The 25958-nt window shown below is 34.7% G+C and overlaps 1 protein-coding gene across 3 annotated transcripts in view; it reads right to left on the reverse strand.

Annotated features, from left to right (window-relative positions):
- COL9A1 (collagen type IX alpha 1 chain) overlaps positions 1-25958 on the reverse strand; it is a 122121-nt gene that overhangs the window by 18857 nt on the left and 77306 nt on the right. For all 3 annotated transcript variants that reach the window (XM_074190189.1, XM_074190190.1, XM_074190191.1), the window contains 8 exons: positions 15297-15350; positions 14577-14648; positions 12033-12068; positions 11371-11415; positions 10127-10159; positions 5072-5218; positions 4474-4528; positions 1912-2100 (listed from right to left, as the gene is read on the reverse strand). In XM_074190189.1, coding sequence (XP_074046290.1) covers positions 1912-2100; positions 4474-4528; positions 5072-5218; positions 10127-10159; positions 11371-11415; positions 12033-12068; positions 14577-14648; positions 15297-15350 — 631 coding nt within the window. The remainder of the gene's footprint in view (positions 1-1911; positions 2101-4473; positions 4529-5071; positions 5219-10126; positions 10160-11370; positions 11416-12032; positions 12069-14576; positions 14649-15296; positions 15351-25958) is intronic.

Consider the following 25958-nt stretch of genomic DNA (forward strand, 5'->3'; position numbering starts at 1 on the left):
ATATATACATACATCATTGTGTGTGCATGTGTGTGTCTGTGTGTGTGTGTGTGCATATGTGTAGGAACTGGCTAATAGGGATTCTATTTTTGCATTTTCCCTTGTAGAGAACTCTAGGTCTTCTAGGAAAGGAAATTCTCTTCACTGATACATGCTCTCTACCATACAATGCCTGCCTGGGGCACCAAAAGGTTAAGTGACTTGATCAGGATCACAAAACCAGTGTATGTAAGAACTTAGACCTTTCTTATTCTGAAACAGGCACACTGTCCTCTATACCCCACTTTGTCTCTTATAGATGTGGGATTGGGAGTAACCTGATGACCTAACACCACATCAAATCCGACATGCCCCAAGCTAAAGTAATTGATCCTTCTTCCAATTCCTCTAGTTCTAATTTCATTTTCTTTTTATTTCATGTCTTCCAACCATCCTCAGAGTCTATATGTGCAAGCCATTTTATCTGAACCTCTATTATTGCCTATTAATTATTCTCTTCTTTTACCTCTTAGACTTTACAACTTCAAAGCATAAAGTGCTTTCTTCTTTTTACTTATATCACCAGCCTCAGTTTCTAGATTGAGACTTTGTCCCAGACCATAATGTACCCCTCCCATCCATCCCAGCCCCACACACATACACACAAGTCTTAGATGGGGTAGACAAACAATACCTGGTTCTTCCTCTTTTATAATCTGGATCCCATGTCACAGTTCTAAAAGGGTAACTGGTTCCTGGTCTCCATCTCTAGCCTCTTCTGAAACCTTGAACCAGGATTTATGCCCCAAGCCCCACTCTCTGCCTCTGACCATGGTTTTTGCCTCCCTCTTCTGATAACCTCACATAGGTTCTAACTAAATATGGAAGATTCCACTGATTTTAAGATATTTGAGGAACTCCTTGACATCCTCAACTCTCTCTCCATATTCCTGGGCAGTGCCCTAACAGGGAATGACTTTATTCCCTGTTACAGGTCCTACAGGCCAGAGCAAAAATCCCGTTTTCTGGGTATAGACCTGATCAAACTATCCTAAGACTTCTGGCCATATTCTTATACAAAACTGTATAAAGGAGTTTTATGGTGATTCTCTTTGGTTTCATTCATCAGTTCTTCCTCTGGTACCTTTTAAATCATTACTAGGAAGTTTCTTAGGGGAGGTAAACTCAATTATTAACCTTTTATATTGTCATCTTTCCTTCCCTACCACCAAAAGAAACCTATCCCTTCTCCTGAGTATTTCCATTATAATGTTGTTTTCATTGTTGAAAATGTCCCTCTTTTTCACTTCTGATATCTAATTACCATGTCTTATTCCAATCTCTTTCACAACCTTCTTTCTGTTCATGCTATCACCACCTGATATCAGGCCTATATCACCTCTTACCTGAACTACTGCAATGGGTGTCATTGCCTCTAGTCTATCAATTCTCCAATCTCTCCTTGCATAAATCATCTTAATGCACATCTCATTTAAATAACCCTATTATTGTCTGTAAAAATACAAACTTCTTGGTTTCTATTTTAACTCCTCAGCTCCACAAACTGGCTCCTATCTAACTTTCTCACTTCATATCACACTAGTCCCTTTTATACTCTCTGTATTAAATTTGAAATGATTTCCTAACAGTTTATAAGTCCATTCCCCAGCCTATTTGCCCAAATTATCCCCCATATTGTAAATATGGTTACTTGTTATGATTCTTCTATTCTTTTAAGACATGGTTCTGTGAAGTCTTCCCTCATCTTTCCAGATAAACTTAACTATCCTTTCTCAAATTGTGAAGGGATATGTGAATATGGGTAGATATTGTAGATATGGGTGTAAGAGGGAACAAGTACCTTCTTTTCTTACATGAATAAGTATAACACTTATCATTTATTGTTTCTATAAACAATACTAGATTACTCACCTTTAGGGCCTCTCAAACCAAGCTCCCCAGGAGGACCTTTAAGACCTGGGAGACCACGAGGTCCCACCTGACCTGGAAAACCATTCTCTCCTGGGGGCCCAGGTGGACCTGGTGGTCCAGGTCTTCCAGGCAGTCCAGAAGCACCTGAGTCAGGTCTCTTCAGACTAGCAGCCATTAGGGCTAAATTCTCTATTATAAAGAAAAGAAGAGTTTTCAATGCAAATGTGACTCAAATTAAAGCAAATATGAATTTCTTAGTCTATCTTTATATCAATCAGCATTTTTTTACACACCTTCTTTAGGCTAAGTGCTGAAAATAGAAGTTAAAAACAATAAAACAATCCTTCCTCTCAAAGAACTAACAAAAAATCTTCTTAACCAACAGTGAGAAATAAATCAAATCATAACTTCTTTATTATCTTTCTATTAGAAAACTCATTTTTCTAGTAGAGAGAGCACACAGGACAAATATCAGATTTTTTTTTTAACAAAAAGATGTTCTATAAGACTCAAAACATGGGGCAGCTAGGTGGCGCAGTGGATAGAGCACCAGCCCTGGAGTCAGGAGTACCTGAGTTCAAGTCCAGCCTCAGACACTTAATAATTACCTAGCTGTGTGGCCTTGGGCAAGCCACTTAACCCCAATGCCTTGCAAAAAAACCTAAAAACAAAACAAAACAAAAAGATTCAAAACACAACCGGAATCCTCCAGAAGTTTAAAAATGACTTAAATAAGTGACCAAGTATGAGTATGTGGCCAATGATCCTGGATAGGTGCAGGGGCCCAGATGAGTGCCAGAAAGTTTTTCAAAACAAAAACCCTGCCCACAAATTAATATTTAAAATCCACCCCAGATTTACCTCAATGTTTCAGTCATGCCTGATTCTCTTGACATCTAAGAATATTCTGGGAGTCAGGAAGTCTTTAGAAATAGCCTGTAATTTTAAGTTTTCTTGAAAATATTCTCCCCAAAGTCTTTTCATGCTTGAAATAGACAAGGAAATTAAAAATAACCTGCTTCATTGAGGCTGTCAAATTCCACCTTAAAAATTAATACCCTTTTGTACTTTTTTTTCAGAAGCCATTAAATACACTATGAATCTTCAACAAGATCATGAAGAACAATGCCAAACAAGGAAATTATCCCATTAACAAAATTAAAGACTCAGGAAGAGAATTGCTGTTAATGACAAAAGGAAATCTGCTTTTAGAAAAGTGAAAAAGAACATGATTTTAGAATTGAATAACTTTTTTTATAACTGTTGATATGGCTTAAAGAAAATAAGATTTGAAAAAAGCTGAGTAATTAGTGAAATCTTGAATTTGGCTCATACTATTTTATACATATTTTAGGGAAAGGAGGGTTAAATCGCGTTCATGTTCGACATGATTTTTTTAAAGAATTCAATAAAATGTCACTTCTCAGCCAAATTATAACATCAAAGTATCTAAACAAGATTTTACAAAGAAATACGCACAAGCAGCATATTTTATTGCATCTTTGGTTCTAGATAGTTTGCCTTTTTTTAATCTCTGAATTTCCAGTGTCCAGTTGTGTGTTTCACACATGTACATGTATGTGTTTAATTAGTATTGCCTGAATGGATTTTAATTCTAGGAATTTCCATATTTGTAAAAGTTGAATTACTAAAGATGACAGGAAAACAAGCAAGGGTATTTACAAAATCATGTATTCCAGAGAAGGTTTTTCTATCATAGAAGAGTTGCTTGCTGACTAGACTATAAGGAATAAGACCTCCATATCTCAGCTATGGACCATTTCTTAGGCTACCATTTCCTTTATGGGTTTAGAACCAATTTAGACAGACACCATGATTAAAGGTAGGCACACTTTGAATTTGGCTCAATTTTAAGATTTAGCAAATGTCATTTTCAGAAATTAATCACTATCAACATTTTCAGAAATTAATACTTAGAGATTACCTAAGAAGATAGGAACATTATTTAACCCTGAGTGAAAAATAAGATCTGTTGGCATTTTAATATCCCCATTAGCAGATTGGTATTCCATTTCTATTTGCAAACGATCCCCTGGTTTGGGGGAAAGCCATTTACAGTCTTTTTCAGGTGTATCACACTGAAATACTAGATGATAAGCTGCTGTAGGTCCTAGATTGGCTACACTCTCCTTTCTTTCTTTGGCTATCTTTGGCCTTTATTTGTTGGATTAAATTGAACCAAGTTGTAGAAGTTAAAAAAAGAAAAGAAGAGATAGAGATACCTCTCTTTCACAATATTCTAAAAATTCAGTTAGCTGACAATAGGAAGCAGAAAAATGCTATCTTTTTTGCAAATTATCCTCTTAACAAAGAGGCAGGAAAAAAAGGAAAAAAATTTAAATAGCAAAATTGCTTTCTCAATATATTCCCAGGGCACCAGCAGATTTTTAAATGCAAGACATCCAGAAAGCTAAATTATATTTCTGTGAGTTTATAAGATATTATTGATGGTGACATATTCAATAAAATAAGTTTGACATTGTTATCCGAATTCCACCTTCCTTAAAGCACAAAATAGTCAAACCATTGTAATGTATTTACCTTGCATAACTCTTATGCAGACCTGCTTAATATGCTGATCCGTTGGTGCTCTACCCTGGGACAGGAAAGAGAAAAGGCAGTTTATAGACAGAGCTATAAAGAAGGCACTGTTAAATTATGAGCTGACAAACACTGTCAGAGGGATAAGAGCTCAGGCATTCAGAATGACTATCTATATTATAGCTGCCACAAATAGCCCTTCTGGCAATAATAAACCTTTTTTTCATAAAATGGACAAATTCCTGTACATCTCAGGGGTTTAAAGTCATTTGATTCTGAACTTCCCAATCATGGAATACTTTCCATCAAGGAACATGTTACCCCAGGAGAATATCAAGCACTTATCTGCTGTCTGATGGGGTCACTTGTAATTTTTATCCTTTCTCTGAAGGGTGAGAAAAGCTAGGATTAAAGGGGAAGGAAACAGACATAGAGGAAAAATTGCTATAGGGACTTGCTACTTTTGGGAAATCTACCTAGTAGACTTGTAGCATAAGAATTTTCAAAGCTTGACTCAGTGTCCTTCCATACAAATTGCTAATTTATTTTTTCTCATGAGGACTACAGAACAGAATCATAGGAAATGCCCAACACTTACCGCTGGACCCTCGATGCCAGGAAGACCTGTTGCTCCTCTTTCACCTTGCATGCCTCGTGGTCCAGGGGGCCCTCTGGATCCTTCTACTCCAGGCAACCCACGTGATCCTTCAGGTCCTCTTAAACCAGGTTCTCCAGGGCTACCCACCTAAGAGTAAGTGAGGCAATGTAATCCTAAATCCACTTTTTAAAAAGAAGTTTTGATTAATTTTATTTTCATTCAACTATCAAGTATTTGTCCTTTTTTTGTCTCCACCATTTAAAGAAAAAAAAAAGAGGAAAAACAAAATTCTTTAGCAAACATGCATAGTTAATCAAAACAAATCTCAAAGTTGACTGTGTCCAAAAATTTTTCTCATTCCGAAGGTTAGTCCATCACCTCTTTGTCTGGAGATGGGCAGCCTCTAAAATCATGATTTGTCATTGTGTTAATCAAGGTCCTTAATTGTTTCAAGTTAAATACTGTTATTGAAGTTATTGACTTTCCTTTCTATTACTAATGTAAGAATTTTGAAGTTCTACTCCAATGTCTCATCACAGCAGAGAAATGACTGTGAGTTCTCAGAGTCTGTTCCAGCAAAGTACAAGGCCTGGCAGGTCCTATTAAACTGGAAAGACTCCAGCTATGGCACTGTATGTGGGCTCTATATCATACAGTCAAGGCATAGACAAGGGAAGTGTCTTGTCCTATGCAGCTCATAAGAGAAGGGCAGGATTTAAATTCAGGTCCTCTGATTCTAAATCCAATTCTCTTTCTCTCATATTAGAGTTCTAAGTTCAAAGTTTCTCATCAACGGATTGGTCATAGGGTGATGATTTCTTGGCAACTCCCAAAGACTACCTAATAATAGTAATATTGAAATCTCACTTTCAGGTTTGTAAAATATATTACATGTTATCCTCACAACAACTCTGTGTGCTGTGAGATAGATACTGTTAGGATCACAGATGAAGAAACTGAAGCTAGGGGAAGCTATGTGATTTGCCCAGGATATACAGCTAATAAATGACTGGAGCACAATTTAAATTTCCATCTTCCTGGGTCCAAGCCCAGTCTTCTGTCCACTGCAAAACTTAGATTCCAAATCAAATACTATCTGTGTCAAAAATAATTATACATATTGATGATGCTAAATTTGTTCATTCTTTTTTTATTCCCCACTTCTTGGAAGGGAAGTTGTATTTCCCCTTAGCCATTCTATACTTAGCACTTATTATCTGCTAGTGTGCTAAGTGTTCAGGATACAAAAGGAGATAAAATATAGTTATGAAAGACACAATCTAATGGATCATAGGAATTGAAGTGGTAAAATTTAGAGCTGAAAGAGATTTTAGAGATCCCCTAGTCCAACACCCTTTTACTTTAGAGATGAGAAAAACAATGTTCAAAGTCACCTAGGAAAGTAGTAAAGTGGCAAAACCACAACTGACTTATGGTTCTCTGACCCCAAGATCCAGAATTCTCTCCACCAAAACACAAATCAACTAGAGTCCTCTAGGTAGCACCAGTCTTGGGCTCAGGAAAAACTAAATCTAAGTCTGGTCATAGCCACTTATTACTAATATGACCCTATTACTATATGACCCTAAAATGCAAGTCACTGAACTTGGATCTGCCCCAGTTTACTCCTTTGTAAAAAAGGGATAATAACCACCCTATACTTCTTAGAGTTGTTATGCAGATCAAACATGATAACATTTGTAAAGTACTTAAAAGAGCATCCAGAACAATAAGAACTTTATAAATACTTGTTTCCTTCCCTCTATCATTAAATAAAGTATATGATATCCATCTACAACTCATCAATATCTTGGACTTCTAGTTGGGAGTTAAAAGATAGAATGCCATTTCTTGTCTGTATATCTCAAACAATTAAAAATGCTATGGCATTTTAACTATTAAGATATATAAAAAAGTAAATGAAATATTATAAGATGCTTTTTTTGCTTTTTGTACCCCATTTCCTTACCATATATTATCCTTATTATTATAGATATTATAGCACCACATAGATTATGACAGCACTAAATCCAGGAGAATTGTCTAAGTAATTTCCTGGCAGTAAATTCAACACTGAAGAAGTATTGTTAATTGTTTTAGGTAACAAAAAAAGACATTTAGTACAGCTGCTGGATTGTCACAACAGAATGATGTGTAGTCAAAACCAGAAAGATAATTTCAGGGAAAGAAATGACCATTAAGTTCCTATAATATCCTTTGGAGAATATGAGGGAACCAACAATATCCATGGGAAAAAAGTGAGATAATAAAATTAATTATTGCATTTTGTTCAACTGCATCCAACTCTTCATGACACCATTTGGGGTTTTCTAGGCAAAGATACAACTGTGGCTTTCCATTTCGTTCTTCAGCTCATTTTACATATGAAGAAACTAAGGCAAACAAGGTTAAGTGATTTGCCCAAGGTCACCTAACTTGTGTCTGAGACTAGAAGCAAAATAAGTCTTCCTAACTCCAGGTCTCATATGTTATACATTGCACCTTCTAGCTGTCAATTGTCACATAAAAGAGGTTAAAATAAGGGAACACAATGATATACTTTAACTAAGTATTGAAGAAGTTAAAAACAAACAATCATTGGAAGACTGAAAATGAAAAAAGACCTTATTTTACAAATGAGGAAAGGTGAGAGACTTCCCAAGGTCATATTGGAGATAAATGGAAGAACTAGAATTTGAACCCATATCCTGTAACTACAAATTCAGCTGCACAAGAACCACTTATTTTCTTAAACAAAAGTCACATATATAAAGGAAGTTGAAATTTATATTAAAAATGCACTCCTAAAAGCATTCCCCATAATGCACATCTAAAGATCATTTCTAATAAAAATAGACTAAATTCATATTTTGTCAAGCTTTCTCTGGTGGTATTTGTGGCAGAAGCAGCGACAATGTACTACTGTTTGCAGAATATGAATTAGAGGATAAAAGAACAGAAGGCTGCAAAAGAATATTAATGTTCAAGAAAAGCATGCTTATAAAAACAGCATATTCCTGGCTCTGTTTCATGAATTTAACATTATCTAAGAAAGAGCTAATTTCTTGAAAGCAAAAAAAAAAAGAAAGAAATTTTAGACTAAGGAGGAAAAAACAGGACATAAGTCAACATAATTTACTACCTTACATGCAAATACAACTCAGTAAATGTTTATTTTTGTCATTCCTTATTTATAAAGGGTTGGCCTACATCTAAGCCTGTCTGCCAAAAAAATACCCCTCTAGGAAAACTGTGGTACAAAGGATTTGATGTGAGACAAAAGGAAACTAAGAAGAACTAAGGAAATTCTACAGAAGGCTAATAAATTCCCAGAAGCACCTGAAATGACCCAGGTTGATTGAAGGTTAACAGCTGCAAAGAAACCAGAAGTAACCTACTGCAATATGCTATGATGTTCTTGAGGCACTTGGCAATAGAGGAGACAAATGCACTGAAGATGCATTGGAATCAGGACACAAGACATACTTTTTGCCCAAAAGAAATACAGAGTTGGGGCAGTCTACCTGGAAAGAGCTGGCTTAGGGGGAAAAAAAAAGCTACAGTCATGGATCAAGGATAGAGCAATAGTACTAAAACTTTAGATTAGAATGTTCCAAGGATGTTGAAATGGAACAAGAGTGGCAAAGTTTTTAGTTCACACTTCTGCCAAGGACTACCTTGGGTTACAGGGAAGGGGGGGGGGGGAGGACAGGACAGGATGTGTTTCATTACCAATTCCTGGCCCAATTTAGGATAAGGAGCAAATCCTAGTTCACAGTTTCTCATCAGTAACTTATAAATGGCATTTAAAGAAATTTAAATTTAAAAACAATGTAATCATCCTCTTTCTTCTTACTATTGACCAATCTACAGCTATTTAGACCAACTCAATAATTTAAGACCTTAGAGTCAATATGACCCTGAGTATTCTTTCCACTTATACATATGGAAAAAGGATTTTCTTCACTCCAAAACACCGTGAAGATTTTGTTTACCTATTTTCCTGACCTATATCATGTATTTGACATAGTATAACTAAGTGACCCAGTGGATAGCATACCAGACCTGGAATCAGAAAGACCTAAGTTTAAATTTTGCCTCATAATAATTGTGTCACCTTGGCTAGTAACTTTATCACTTCCTGCCTCTGTTATCATCTTTAAAAATAGAGCACTAAAGAGGTGCTGTAAAGGGGAAAATGCAATAATATTGGTGATGGGGTTTTGCAAAAAGTTGAAAGTACCATAAAATGTTAATTATTACTATTACTTCAAGAGTTTCTGATCATAATGCCCTTTGACCATTAAAAATCTTAAATAGGAGTATGTATGTATGTCTCTCTCTTTCACACACACACACACACACACACACACACACACACACATACATACACACACATAATGTAGGTATCACAAGTGACAAAAAAAAAAAGAATTGTTTGGTCAGCTACCTACTGAGTGTTCAATGAGTAGGCAGAGCTTCAAATAGAAATTTCCCCTCATTTCTCAATGGTCTGAACCATTCAAAAAAAAAAAAAATAACTACCTTAGCACGAGGAAAAAAGATGAAAGTCCCCCGTCTCAAATAAGTTTAATGGGCTTTCTTTAGCTAACATATTCTTCCATCATGACTATCATGTCCCAACACATAGGAAATTACAAAAACCAAAGAAACATTTTTCAATCTTATTAATTAGTAAGGAAATTATAATAAAATACTCTGCAATCAATACAATTTCATTTTTTTTAAATGACCAATTTGAGCAGATAATTGGAAAATATACTGCCACTTAAAGGTGATTGTCATTCCTAAAGAAATACAAAGACTGTCCTTTAACAGAGTAACTTCCAAAGTTAAATGTGCTTCCATAATGGTAAAAGTTTTCTATTGATTCAATCTATTATTTAAATAAATTAGTAAATTTGTTTCTTCATTTACTTGGAGGCAAGTTCTTGAAGGATTGATGGTTAGAGATGGATTTCATAAAGTTGAATAATTCAGAGATTATACAATTTTATTGATTTTTTTTATAATATTACTCTTCATCATACTTACAGATCCCTTTGGGCCTGGCAATCCTATATCTCCCTAAATCAATAAAACAAAATTATATTAGAACAATGTATTCACAGTTGAGATAATTTGCTTAAAACTTGCCAAACTGGATTGTATTATTGAAATGTTAGAGAAAATATGATCAAATTAATAAAAGTATAATGTCATAAGATCTAAAAATATCATTAAAAGTTCTAGTGCCTTATAAAAATTGCAAAGCCTATTTTATTTTATTACTCTTGGTTATGCTTTTAAAAATCTACCTCACTTAATATGGTTTTCTTTCATAATTCAAAAAAAGTGAATATGGAAATGTCCCAACAGTGATAATGTCACCTAATAGGAAAGACATGTTCATTTAAAGTTGTCACTCACCACTTAATCAGCACTGGAAAACAAATAGAATTAATTCTTTTTGCCTAGAAATGAATATCTGTGTCTGAGAGAAAAATAAGGGGAAGCTTTTTTTTTTCCAAATTTACCTGACTATAGGAAACATTTTGTTAAATTGGGCATTACATTTAAATTAAAACTTATCTCCAAAATCAAGTAGAAAATCAAATCCCAGTTGTGATAGTTTTATACACTCCAAATAAGTTTTTAAAAATAATTTATGAGAAATGTACCCATCTTGCTTTAAAAAAAGAAAGATATCAAAATAAAAACTTCTCCAGATTATTTCTTTAATTTATCCTGCTTCAATAGCATATAAATGATTAAATAGTTCTCCAAATAATTTCCTAAGATTATCCAATCCACTAGGGTTAATTGCTTGCAAACTTCAAAACCTGAGAACTCCCATGATATCTATCTGTCTCAGATGGAAATAGTATTCCTTCTTTCCAACATACTTTCTCATTGGCAGGAACTATTAATGATTCTTGGGCATACCAAGACATTGGAGAATTACTTATAGATCTGAATGCAAATCTTCTTTTCCTGTGAATGTGCATCATCTAGAGATAAGTACTTTTTTGTCCCCAAAAGATAGAGTAGAGAGGGTAGATCCACAAAAAATTAGAAACTAGAGAATTTTTCCCTTACTCCACCTAGACATTTTCACATATAACAGAAGTGAGTTTATAAACAAGATAGTCCACATTTTTAGACGTCATTGAAGAGAATAAATTTCAATTCAAAAATAAGCAAAAAATTTTTAAAAAACTAAGGAAAACAAGTCAAAAATATTTATAACATTTGGATAGAGATAACTTTAAAACAGAAATGAAATAAGAATGCCTTACTAATTCTCCTTTTCCTCCTGCTTCACCTTCTTCACCAGCACGACCCTAAAATTAAGGCAAAAAGTTCACATTATTTCTGTCATAGTTTAGTTTCAATCATCTCTCCAAACAAGTGACTATTTTCTGAATGCCTACTATGGACTTGTGTTTCTGCTGAGCATTGCACAAGTCAAAGAAAAATATTTGTGTCTGCCCTCCAGGGGCTTACAGTCTATTTGGAAGGGAGGCTAACTCAAATCAGCTAACAGCTTCAGGGAGAATTCAAAAAGGTTTGGTCTGAATTTCATTTGGACTTCTGGATTAATCATTAGAATCCTTGGCTTGTTTATTGGGAAGATTTGAAGGAATGTTCTTTCCAATGGATGAGGAACCCAAGAGGAAAAAATTGAATTTATCTAGGTGATGACCTCAGTGTGATGCTTAAATGACCAAAGATAAACCAATTTGGAGGATAGAGGCAGAGAGGTGCCTTTTCAGAGAAAAATCATGTGCAGATCCAGAAGAAGAACCATGATAAACAGTAGACTGTATAGCTAGGGACAAAAAATTTAAAAAATTTTCACCTAGGGAAAGAGGTCACTTTATCTAAGTCACATTCATACAATTATAACCACATAGAGTGTTCAATGAAATATCACGATGAAAAAAATTATAAGACTCACTTGCTCTCCTTTTGGACCAGGCTCACCAACTGAACCCTATAATAAAGACATAGTGATATTGTCTCAGAATTTGGAACTTGAGGTGATATCATTTTTTAAAAAAAAATACTTAAAAAATAGGATTTAAACAAGTCCCCGTGTATACAATAATAGAGAAAGATAAAAGAATAACAGCTTCCTATCATCTATATGGGGCCAGAGGACAGCCAACTAATTCATTAACATTACACATAAATACTACATGCAAGACAGCAAGAGCTAGACGTATGAATAGATTCTCTGCCCTTGAGAAGATTACACTCCTACTACTATTGCAAATGCTTTAGAATGTAATTTGGAGAGTGTGACGCTCTGGAGCCAACCTGAACCAGTTTGAAAGTCTATTGTTGAATTTTCAGTTTGAGTTTTCACATCTTGGAAATTAGCAAAAAGTTACAAAGCAAGTCTTGTTTTGGTGATCATCTAGTTTTAAGAAATGAAGAAATGCCAGCCACACTAGTTTTTGTTCAGAGAGCTAGTTTAGTCAGCTTCTCTGACTTCTTTCATTCCTACGCCTTCGGAACATTGTTATGGTAGCTATAGAGAAAATGGACTTAAGACATGATAGACTGAAAGGTGACTTTCTAAGCTAACCTTGACAAAAGACAAGGATTCTAAGAAACAGTGATAAGGAAGTTCATTCTAAGCATTAAGGAATAGTTTTTGAAAATGTAAAGAGGTAGAAGATGAGTGTTAAGGTTCAAAAAAGATAAAAGTTTATAGACTGAACAGAAAATTTGGGTTGCATTGTATGCACTAAGACCAGAAGATAGTTGGAGTCACCTTGTAGAGAGTCTAAGAAAATTCTATATAATTTATAATTCTATATAATTTATCTCATTTCCAATGGAGAGTCAAGGAAAGTTTTTTTTAAACAGGAGACTGCTTTGGTCAGACCTGTGCCTTAGAAATATTATTATGGTAGCTACAGAGAAAGTGGATTTAAGACATGATAGACTGAAAGTCCAGAGATGAGTAGATGGGTAAGGATCTGAGATCCTTACTAAAGAAGGAAGGTATTAGGAACAAGGCATCCTGAGATAGTAACATAGGATAGTGGCAAAAGCATTAGAGTGGAGATCAATAACATTCAAAAAATGGAGATGTAAATACCTGTTCTGCCATTTCCATTTAAGAAACCTTGACCTCTCTAAATTTCAGTATTTTATCTAATAAATGAGGGTGTTAGACTAGATGTCCTCTCTAAGGTTCCTTCTTGCTCTAAATTCTAAATCCAAGTACTATCTGAAGCATATAGTGACTTAGGCAGTAGATGGGTCAGTAGATAGAGTTCTGGGCTAGAATTGTGAAAACACCTATTCCTGAGATGAAGTCTGACCTCAGACACTTTCTAGTTGTGTGACCCTGGGCAAGTCACTTAACCCTGTTTGCCTCAATTTTCTCATATGTAAAATGAGCTGAAGAAAATGGCAAACCACTCCAATATCTTTGCCAAAAACAACAACAAAGCAAAAAAAAAAAACCCCACCAAAATAAGAGTCACAAAGAATTGGACATGGTTGAAAATTGACTAAACAGAAACGAACTTAGGGTTCAGTGGAATAAAAAAATACTAAATTCTTCTTTTTCTTGGGATCTCTATTTCCTGAGACCCTGGCCCCAGTTGCTAGTCTTCCCTCTCAAGAGATGAACTTCACATCTGTGGCATGTGTGTGTATATATATTTACGCACATGTGAAAACATATATATATATATATATATATATACAAAACCTGTGATATGTGTTTATGTGTGCATATATATTAATATTTATACACTTATAATTTTACACTCATACACATATATTCTTCTCTCCAACTGAATGTAAACTTCTGGAGGGCAAGAATTGTTTTCCTTCTTCCTTTGTATCCTCCACACCCAATTCAATGCTGGCCCCAGAATAAACGTGTGCTTAACTGATTTAAATGGAAAATGAGACATTATGACGTAATGCAAATAACATAAAGAAAGATACCTGGTTTTCAGTGCCTGCTTTGATAATGACTAGCTTTGTAAGCTGGGGAAAAATCATTTGACCCTTCTGGGCTTTGGTTTCTAGATTTGTAAATGAGAAAGATAGGGCTATGGTTCCATGATTTCAAAGATCCTTTCCACTTCCAATGATCAGTAAATTGATGATCACAAACTGAATTTCCTTTCTCCACCCATAATTCTTTTTCTCTTTGAACAATAAACAGTTATCAGCTGGAGAGAATTTTTGTTTTGTTTTTTCACAATTTAAATTTAGAGGTCACATAATCCAACTTCCTCAGGCAACAGATACAGAAGATGAATCTCCCTCCTTCTTCCCACAGTACTATATTACATCATAGTAAAGAGACTTTGCTTTGTAAGTGACTGAACTATATCCTAGGGAAATTCTTCATTTGCCTGAAACAAGCCTCCTATTTAGTCCATGGAGCCTCTGAATAACCATTTGTTAGCTTATAAAATGCAGTAAATGCCCAATGACAAAGTAACCTCTTTACCATCTGAATCCTTACCCTGTCGCCTTTCAGTCCAGGGAGTCCAGGGGGACCAGGCAAACCTGGAAGGCCTGGGCTGCCAAGAGGACCCTGTTGTAAATCATCAAACAAAAAGTCAATGTAATAGCTAATACTCCAAGCTTACAGTCCCACCAGCCAATATGTGGCCTAACTGGCTTTGCCATTTCCTGAAGAAAATATAAGCCAGGTATCTAACTTTCCTGCTGTAAGCAGCCCGTCCTTCATGGTTTTTTTTTTTCCTCCTGAGATCACCAATTCCCTTGGTTTATATTCCTCTATAACAGTGGGCTCTTTCAGCTTAGGCTTCTGCAAAGCAGTATCCCCTCTTTACTGTGTAAATAAGCAGTGTAGATGTTTTAAAAGAGAGCATTCATGCATCAGACTCCTGAATTCCAGTTAGCCACAACCCAAATGTGGAACCTGATGTTTCCCACCATTTCAGAACGCATGTCCCAGGCTGCAGCTATTAACATGCCTCCCTGCAAGTGGGGCCTAGATGGCATTTTAAGTTGTGCTATTTCAAATATTGCTACCTTTCCTTTCCAGGCATTCACAAAGTAATGAAAAAGAAGTGTGGTTTATCAATGACTTCTCCTATATTGTTTCCCTCTCCTTTTCTATACTTGATACACCCATTTCTTTTCTAATCGTCTGAATTAGAGAAAGTAATAGAAACAGCTGAAAAATAATTTTTTTTAAAAAAAAAGCATCACTTACCAATTTACCTGGTGATCCTGGAGCACCACTAGGTCCTAATTCTCCTCTGCTACCCTAAAAAGAGATAAATGTAATTATCATGAAAGAAGCCTTTTTCCAAGTTCAAGCTTCATGAAGATTTAAGTAAAATAACAATCAACTCAAAATCATTTTTATTAAAAATTGAATTCATCACAGTAGCATCTCCTTCCTTAGATCATCAGAAATCATATTGATTCAATTAAATTTGATGCAAGTCAATTAAACAAACATTTAACAAACACCTACTATGAGGAAGCATGGTAGCTGCAAAAAATATAATAACAAAAACAAAACAACGGTTGCCCTCTGGGATCTTAAATTCTCTTCCAGGAAGAAAAAAAAATGTATCTACAATAAGACTTTTTAGAAACTGGATCTGAGATTCATCAAACTGGGAACCCTGATAAAGAATTTACTCTACCACTTTCTTGGTAGATACAGATAAGAAAATATAAAAACATAAATGAAAGTTATATACAAAGTAATTGAGGGGCACAGTGGATAGAGCACGGACCCTGGAGTCACAAGTACTGGAGTTCATATCCGGCCTCAGACACTTAATAATTGCCTAGCCGTGTGGCCTTGGGCAAGCCACTTAACCCCCCTGCCTCAAAAATAATTGAGCAAGGGGACAGCACTAATAAGAGGAGGAGCTAAGGAATTATTGATTTTCATATTACCAAAAATACCCAAACCATTCAGTAATGAGAAACTCTTTTGATGAATATAAACCCAGAAAAGATATTATTGTGGAATTTTCCTCTATTAAGGCCAATATGAACCTCTCTAAGACTCAGTAGAGGAAAAAAACAGAGTTGCCTGAAGTCATGGAGATTGTGATTGACAGTCATTCTATTAATCATTAGAAGAAGAAATCAATGAAAACTAGAACTATTTATTGATTATAATGATACTCCAGGCTATAATAAATATTTCAACAATAGTATTGTGTATAGGGCACCTAGGTAATACAATAGATACAGTCTGGAGTCAGGAAGACTTGAGTTCAAATTTGAACTTAGATGCTTTACTGGAAGTATGACTCTGGGCAAATCACTTAACTGTTCATCTCAGTTTTCTCATCTGTAAAAATGAGCTGGAAAAGGAAACAGCTAAACAACAGAAGTCCTGTGTATGTGTATAAATAAATATGTATGTATTGTGTACATGCACAAAAACATACATATATGTGCCCATGTACATATATATGCGATCATATATCTTCAGCATCTAAACACAGATTAGAGATTTAAAAAACATTTAAAAATCAAAATCTAGCAACAATCCTGAAGCTCAAAAGGGTAGTAAAAAAGAACCCTACCATCAAAAGATTTTGTCTTTAAATTTCCTTTTATACTCTAAAATATACAATGTATAGACATATAAAATGAAATATAGTTCCTTGGTCTGCTGGTTATTTTTGTTCCCTTTTAAAAATTTAATGATGTAAGGAGACTTCAGGAACTATAGGAAAGAAAATACTGTGCTTTCATTCTGAAAAAAAATAACATGATACAAAACTGAAAACTCTTTAAGAGCAGAGACCACATGGAACCAAGTTTCCCCAGGTGGTACAGAAATGCTTTGCATTCTGGTTTTTTTTTTTTTTTTTCTATTACTGAGATAAGAGACAATGAGGCATATAGGTAGAGAGCTAACTTTGAAGTTTCATATTTCTATTTTATTTTTATTTAGATTTTTCAAGGCAATGGGATTAAGTGGCTTGCCCAAGGCCACACGGCTAGGTAATTATTAAGTGTCTGAGGTCGGATTTGAACCCAGGTGCTCCTGACTCCAGGGCCGGCGCTCTATCCACTGCGCCACCTAGCCACCCTGAAGTTTCATATTTCTAGGTTCAAATCCTGCTTCTGAAATATACTGACTTTGTGACTGGCTGGATCTGGTGACTGTGACTGGGTCTCTTAACCTCTCTCTAAGACTTTTAAAGAGATAAAAAGATTCAGATCTCTCTAGGTAGAACAATTTGCTCATCAGTGAAATCACATGTCCTGTTTAAAAAAAAAAACCTAGTCACAGTTAATTATGTTAAACACTGAAACTTCAAGAAATAATTAAAATCCAGATTGAGATACTTTTTCTTTATCTTATTTTTTGGGGGGTTTGTTACCTGTGATATTCTTTCACAGTATTACTTAGATGAGAAATGTGTTTTGCATGACTTTACATATTAAATTGCTTACTTTCTCAAGGAGGTGGCTAGGGAAGGGAAGGAGAGAATTTGAAAAAATTTGAAAAAACACTAAAATTGGGAAAAATAAAATATTACATTAAAAAAATGTTTGTATTCTTTAAAAATCTAATATTCGAGGGGCAGCTAGGTGGCACAGTGGATAGAGCACCGGCCCTGGAGTCAGGAGCACCTGGGTTCAAATCAGACCTCAGACACTTAATAATTACCTAGCCGTGTGGCCTTGGGCAAGCCACTTAACCCCATTTGCCTTGCGAAAACCTAAAAAAAAAAAAAAAAAAACTAACATTTGGGGCAAAAAGTGACTATCCTTTTTTGTGTTTTACAATATTTATAACTACTCAATAGCATCATTCTATTCTTCCTTACAAAACAGGCCTATATCTTACCATTGAATTATATTTCAGAAAAAAAAGAACAAAAAAAGTCTTTTAAGCAACATTAAAGTTTAAAACATTTCTGAAATTCAATAAGAATTCCTTATTGAACTGCAGTAGGCCCCAGATATATTATAATTTCAACATCAGATACACTGACATCTCAGAGACAGATAGTTTCATGAGCTTTATTGTCAGCTAAAAATACAACACTCTAATTTCTATTAAAACAACACTTCCAGTTAAGGAAACAAAGCAGCTGAATATCTAGAGTCAACTTCCCACTCACATCCTGCTTGCGTAACCATCTATATTCTCAACTACCTATTCAGCCAGAGCTGGCAAAGGTTTGCAGGTGAGGACTATCATCAGCTTGGGCCTTTTCTCCTTGGAGGGCCTGCACTGCAGATATGTGACTCTAGATGAAGAATTGGCTAATAAAAATGAGATATTTCCTGCATGCAGACTATGAATTTCAAGATTATATCCCCCTCCAAAGATTAGGTGCTTTTCTTCAAAGTTCAAGACTTCTTTTTTCCATGACACATACTATGGTGACTAATTCAAATAATTCTTGGGCAGAATTTGTGGCTTACAGCCTAAATAACATCATGCTAAAGTGAGCTTAACTGGAGAAAACAATTGCAGTGGATTAGTAATGAAAAATAATTTACAACACCAAAAGGGGAAAGTTCATTGCCTGGACCATACCCTGAGTCATTCACTTCTGAAGAACAGAACTCCCTCACTTTCATATCATAAATAAAAATGAATGATTCTTTTTTTCTTATAGTATTTTTTTTCAAGAATGTAACTAGGTAAAGGTTTTGTGGACCTCCATTTCTTTAAGGAGTTACATTATCATGAAAATCCAAATATTTTCTCTGACCCTGAAATCACATTCCCTCTTCTTTCAATCAGCCAATCAATATGCTAGGCACTGTCCTAATAAGTAGCTATATTTAAAAAAAGGCAACAAGTACCTGATCTCAAGGAGCTTAGATTAAATGGAGGAAACAGCCTGTAAGTAGATAGGTACAAACAAGATACATGTAGAAGAGATGGAAGGCAAGTAGGGTGGACAGCAAAGAACTGATGCTAAAGGTAGACTCTCAACTGAGTACTGAAGGAATAGAGATTCCAAAGCAGAGGTGTGGAGAGAGAACATTCCAGGAATAGGGAATACTATGAAAAGGAAGAGAAATTGGAGATGGAGTGGCATTTTTGAGGAATAACAAGGAGGTCATTGTTGCTAGATTTTAATCTCTGTATGTAGGAGAATAAAGAGTAAAAAAGACTTAAAAAGGTAGAATAAGGATAAATTTGGAAGGTCTTTAAAATCCAGATGATCTTATATTTGAACCTGGAGGTGATAGGAAGCCACTGCAGTTTATTGACTAGAAGTTGAACTGCTCAGACCTACACTTTAGGAAAATCACCTCCATCTGAGAAGAGGATAGACTAAAGCAGGGAGAAACTTAAGTAAGGAAGGTCAAATAGGAAGTCATTTTTATTGTTCAGATGAGAGGTGAGGGAGGCCTGAACAGAGGTAGTAGCTTTGTCTGTCCAAAGAAGAGAACAAAGAAATGTTGTGGAGAAAGAAATGATGAAACTTTGCAATATATTGGATGTCTTTTTCTTTTCTTGTCCCTAGAGGGAACAACTAGAAGCAATAAGGGAAGTTGTGAAGACACAAAATTCAAGCTTCATGTGAAAAACTTTATAATAATTAAAACTATACAAAAATTGGAATGGGATGCCTCAGGAGACAACGGGTTCTCTCCTTGGCCATTTTCAAGAAAAAGTTGGGTACAATGTAAAGGAAATTCTTTGAGATTTGAATTGGAGCAGATGGTCACTTAGGTCTCTCTCATCTTTGAAATTCAGTGACAAGAAAATAAGATCCATGAATTTATTAATGTTTGTCCCTCTGTTTATGCAAAAAGAGATTCTTAATGTTTTTTGGGTCATTGATCCCTGGGGTAATCTGGTGAAGCCCATGGACTCCTCAGAATAACAGTTTTAAATGCATAAAGTAAAATATATAGTATTGCAAAGGAAACCAGTAATACTAGAATGCAGTTATAAAAAATTATTTCAAACAAGTTCAGGGACCACAGATCAAGAAGATGCTTTTAGAGACTGTAAGACTTCTCCCTTTCTTTTCAATTTCATTCTGTAAGTCCTAGACTAATGAATTTTTAGGCAAGTCAAAAGTAATATATTTGCCAAATGAAGAAATAATTATTTTTCAAACAATGATCCAACAGAAATAAAGATTTATTTGGTGTTGGGGGAATAGGTGATTCTGGGACCAGGTTTTATGGTTTCTGCTTTAGTCTGAAAATAATCAGATTTTTTTCCTCTATGATCTGTTATTTCACTATAAGAACTAATGAAAGTATATTAGTATGAGTGACAGGGATTCAAAATAGTAATCAGTGCAAGCACAGATTAAGCTAAACAAATTCCATGAGAAGAGTAATTAACTATGACACTGATGACAGGAACTGCAATGACAGAGCTGTTAATTAAAAGATAGAAGCTGCCACACATCAGGGAGCTGAGGCGATAACAATATTCTCAGATACACTGAGTTGGGAGTTGGAAGCTAATATTTTTCTTCCAAATTATATTCATTCCCATTTCTTCCGAACAGATCAACCATCACTGAAAAGGTGATGGGAGTTTCAATTTAGGATTCAGAACTGGAACGGATCTCAAAGGTCATGTAGTTCCATCCCCACTTTTGACAGATAAGGAATATGAGACCTAGTAATCTTAAGTGATTGAACAGAGACAAAACTTTGAGTGGAGACAAAACCCAAACCTGGGTCCTCTGACTCCTCAAAATCTCAGGGTTTTTTCCATTCTATTATCCAGAAACAACCTTCAACAGAAAGAACAGAGATTAAAGCAGAATCATAACACAATAAGAATGACTTGATGAAGGAACCTTTCAACCAAGTTAGCTCAAGTCTCTTTTAGGAAACATTTTCATAGTCTCTACTTCAGATGTCCCTGTCTCCAGTTTAGGGTTTACAATTATTCATACTCCTATATGAAAGGCACATTGTTTATTAGAAGAAAACACTTTTTATATCATTCTACATGGATAAAAACCATAAATGCTTTGAAAGCAGCAACTACGTTTTTTTTTTCTTTTCATTCCCAGTACCTAGCAAAGAAGAATGAAAGCTTCAATAATGTAGTAAGATACTGTAAGTATTTAATAAATGCATGTTGTTGCTTATCCTTTGTTTTGGATTTGCATGTGTATCATATATGAGAAAGATTTGCATAAAGCTGTCCGCCTTACTCTCTTCCAGTCACTGAAGTCCAGTAGCAAGACAAAAGTCAAGAAGACAATAAATGTTCATTGATTCAAAGGAAAGCTCCAAAAATTATAGAAGATTTTCCCTTTCACCTTCTTATGACACACCCACTAATAAAACATTTAAGGGCCAATGACGGAATCATCATCACAAACTTTTTGGAGAAGAGTAACCTATGGCTATGTCAGTTTGTTAGCTATAAGACACTATTTCAGCTACATTTCCATAATTGGTAATGCTGTATTATCACGATTAGATAGTAAATGGTCCTTAGGAAATGAACAGTCTTGCTCAATTTAAGCCTGCCAAATGTGCCTTGGTGAGCACAGATATGGGCCCTGTTGTAAGACTTGAGTCTATCAAAGAGAACTACTAAAGCATTCAATCATAATCAGGTTCGTCTCCTTCAACAGCATTCATCACTGAACAGCCTAAGCAGGTAACCTTTCTTACTAAATCAGAACCAGTTGTTCATTCAAGAAATCCATGCAGATAGAGATCATGGAACACAACTGTCATTTAAAATAGCAACCACAGGGCGGCTAGGTAGTGCAGTGGATGAAGCACCAGCCCTGGAGTCAGGAGTACCTGGGTTCAAATCCAGTCTCAGACACTTAATAATTACCTAGCTATGTGGCCTTGGGCAAGCCACTTAACCCCATTTGCCTTGCAAAAACCTAAAATAGCAACCACTTATCTCAGGGTAGTGTTTGTGAATGTTCATTTAACAATGTGCCTATTTATAAAATGGATCTATTACACTTGCACGACTTCAGGGAAAAGGAATATTCACTGACCTACATTATGGTTGCTAAGGTTATTTTATAAAATCTCCTTAACTTTTCATTGAAGAGGCCTTCATTATAAAGATCAAAGGGAATAGGTGAATAAAATTTAGAACTGGAAACTGACTTTAGAGGCCATTGTATACAGACCACTCCCTTTAAAGAGAAGAAAACTGAGGTTCAGAGAGATTAAAGGATTTTTCCTGGATCACATAATTAGATGCAATGTCTTCTTGATTCTAATTTCAGTTCTCTATACACTAAACCAGACATGTCAAATGCAGGTTGGTAAGTACCAGATTCAAATGTAATTGAGAAATATTTTCTACAGAATAAATACAAATACAATTTGCTGCTATTGTTCAGTCAGTCCAACTCTTCATGACCCCATGTGGGATTTTCTTGGCAAAGACACTATAGTGGTATTTCCTCTAGCTCATTTTACAGATGAGAAAACTTAGAGTTAAGTGATTTGCCCAGGGTCACATAACTAGTAAGTAACTAAGAACAGATTTGAACTCAAGAAGATGAGTCTTCCTGATTTTAGGAAGACACTGTGCCACCTACTTTGCTTAGAATATAACTACCCCAAAAAACATCAATAATGCGAACAATTTTTGTAGTCAATATATGACCCATAGATATCCTTAATTAATGGTTAGTAGTTTTAATGGTTTGGTGGACCCCCTTTCTATTTGAATCTGCTTCTACAGCAGTACACTGTGCTGTTGGGATAACGGACTGTTATTTACAGTTTAAAAAAAACAAACTCCTTTGGCTGAAAGATGTAAAAATATCTACAAATGCAACCACAGCTTTAAAATCTTGCTGATGTAAGAAGTAAAAAAATAGAGAATCATTTTATGTAATCTATATAATATGCTATATACTAAATGATTCTCTCTGGCCAAAGGAATACCAATTAACCCAGAAATTCAGCTACAGATCAATGCTTTTATAAACCTATTTTATGGGATTAAAAGTAGTTTTGCTAATTATTTTACTTTACCATTGTAAGGACTTATCTAGTTCTGATTTAATTATAACTTGTGTGTGTGTCACAAGGATATAAAAGACCAATTCAATTTTATAGTTCTATTATATACTATAGACTATTATCTACTAAAGTCCTACTCTAATATTTTTCATGGCAGAGGTGACCCTGGGTTCCCAGTTAAGTGAGCCAGTAAAATTCAAACTCTAACAGGTCCTATGTTAACTTGGAAAGAGCATTGACTCTAGGGCAAAGGACCTAAATTCAAATCCTACCCTAAATCCTTCTGTGGCCTTGGGTCAATCATTTCATCTCCTGGGTCTCCTTTTCTTCATCCAGAAAGGGGAAATGATTGCTTAAATGATCTTTGAGATCCTTTCCAAATCAACTTCATGATACCAGATTATTAGATCTACTTCATAGAGGCTCATTCCAGATTGATTTCAAGGTCAAATTTTAAATTTTCAATCACACCAACTCTTAAAGTTCCCCTATTAAGATCTACAGTAGGGTTCTTAACATTTTTTGTGCTGTGGCCCCTTCTGACAATTTAGTGAAGCCTTTGGACTCTTCTCAGGAAAATGTTTTTTAAATATATAAAATTATATATATATATATATATTATATTATATATATATGTATGTGTGTATGTACATATATATAATTTACAAAGGAAAACAATTCCAATCATTATAATATGTAGTTATCAAAATATTTTTTAAAACAAGATTATGGACCCTAGGTTAAGAGCCTCTGCTCTAGGGAGGTATGGGAGAGGAGTTATAATCACACCAGTGAAAGTGAAGACCTTTTGATATGTTGCAGTATTTTTAAATGATATTTCCTATCAGTGTTACATAAATTTTGAATTATGCCACATGATTTATTTGGAAAATTCATTGTATAGGAAGTCTATTTCTACAGTGAAGCAGGTTCAACTGTTTAGTTAAATCATTAGAACATTTTTTCAACAAATATTGCCTGAGCCTCTGACATGTATAGTTTCATTAAAAGTGCTGCAAGAGATACAAAGATGAATAGAACCTGATCTTTGCTTAAGAGAGTTTACAGTATAGTAGAAGGGATGACATATGAACAGATTACTTAATTTAAATTTTTAAAAAATAATAAATTATGAATGCCAACAGAAATGGTCAGGGGAAATATTATAGTCTTCCTTTGTATCCTCCATGCATGGAACAATACTTGGAACATAAGAGCTAAATAAATATTTTTGACTGACTGAAAAAAAGGTATTATGGGAGTTCAGAAAATGAGAAACCACTTATTGATGAAAAGGAAGATATATTAGGGGGAGAAGGGAAGAAGAGCATTAGAGATGACACTTGAGCTGGGCCTTGAACTATGGCTAAAATCTTGATAAATGGAGATAACAGTTAAGACATACTAAGCAGTAAAGATTAGCTTGAACAAAGAGTCAAGAAGGCAATAGCGTGTTTTTAAAGAATGGAAAATAGTACAATTTGACTAGCAGGTAGAATGTTGTATGTAAGCAAATAGTGGAGTGAGAGAGCTAAATAGGTAGTTTGAGATCAGTACATGGAGAACCTTGGCTACCAAGCCAAGAAGTTTATATCTTATTTTTCAGACCCATTGTTGGTTTTTGAGCATTGAAAGGAAAGAGAATAATGTTTTATGAAAATTCATCTGATAATTCATATATTTCATGAATTGAAGCAGAAAGAGACTGGAAGTGGGATGATTACTTGAGAGACTGTTACAATAGCCCAATGATTTGACCTGGGACAAATCACATGACTTCCTTGGGTCTCAGTTTCATTGTCATTAAATGAAAGATATTGGATTAGATTTCTAATAAGTTCCTTTCTAAGATTCTATCATCCTGTGATCTATGATCCTATTATGAGGAAGAAAAAAAGCAGCAAGAAAAATTTAAAATATGCAAAAGACAAGAAAAGACATGGTAATTTTGTTATAATCTATTTAAATTCAATATACACTTTTAAAAACTTACTATGTGAAATAATTATTTTTTTCACAATCTCCTTTTTGTTCATAGTGTATTAAAATGTTTGTTTAGTGATGATTGTTAAGTTCATAAAAAAGAAGAAAAAATTAAATTTAATAGAAATTTGAATTAGTATAGTAGTTGTGGGGATTCATATCCAATATGGTGAAATAAATTATGTAATACTATCATGCTGAAGGAAAATGATGAAAATGGGAAGCTTTATGAATTAATATAAAACGAACAATCAGGACAATTTAAACTATAACAACATAATAAAACTATTTTGAGAGACTTGATCATTGGTCAGTTCAATGACCAATTATGATTTCAAAAGACTAATAACAAAAACTGATACCCTCCTTCTTGCACAGAGGACTTAATATGCAAAAATGAGACATATTTTTTGTTTTTGCTTAGTTATGCATGTTTGTTACAGAGATTTTTTTTTCCTTTTTTTCCCTGGGAGAGTGTAAATTTTATTATAAAAAAGAAAGGATAGATCCAAGAAACAGAAATAGGGCTGAAATGGTAAAGTGATGATTTAGATTTTAGGAGAGGAGAGATCAAAAGAAAGGGAAGAATTCAAGGATAACTACAACATTTCAGGCCTAGATAACCAGGAAAATAGCGGAGATATTAACAGAAAAAAAAAGATGGCATTTCTAAATAGATGAAAGTCCTAATCTTATACACACTCAGTTTCTTATATGATGGAATAAAGATAATAGAATGGAATATAAGAGATACTTAGAATCCTTAGAATTCCAGAAAACCTTCTATATTAATAATATGGCCTTCCTTTTAGCTAGAACCTGATAGGTTCTGATCAGAGGATATTCAAAGAAGAGATCCAAGAATGGGTTGGCAGAGTTAATTAATGTGAGGGATGAAGGAGGATATAATCCTGAAAACTGGCAGTCTGGTAGAGTCCAGATGACACACTTCTCT

Source organism: Macrotis lagotis, chromosome 5 (genome assembly GCF_037893015.1).
Source record: "Macrotis lagotis isolate mMagLag1 chromosome 5, bilby.v1.9.chrom.fasta, whole genome shotgun sequence".
In the NCBI taxonomy this organism is placed as follows: Eukaryota; Metazoa; Chordata; class Mammalia; order Peramelemorphia; family Peramelidae; genus Macrotis; species Macrotis lagotis.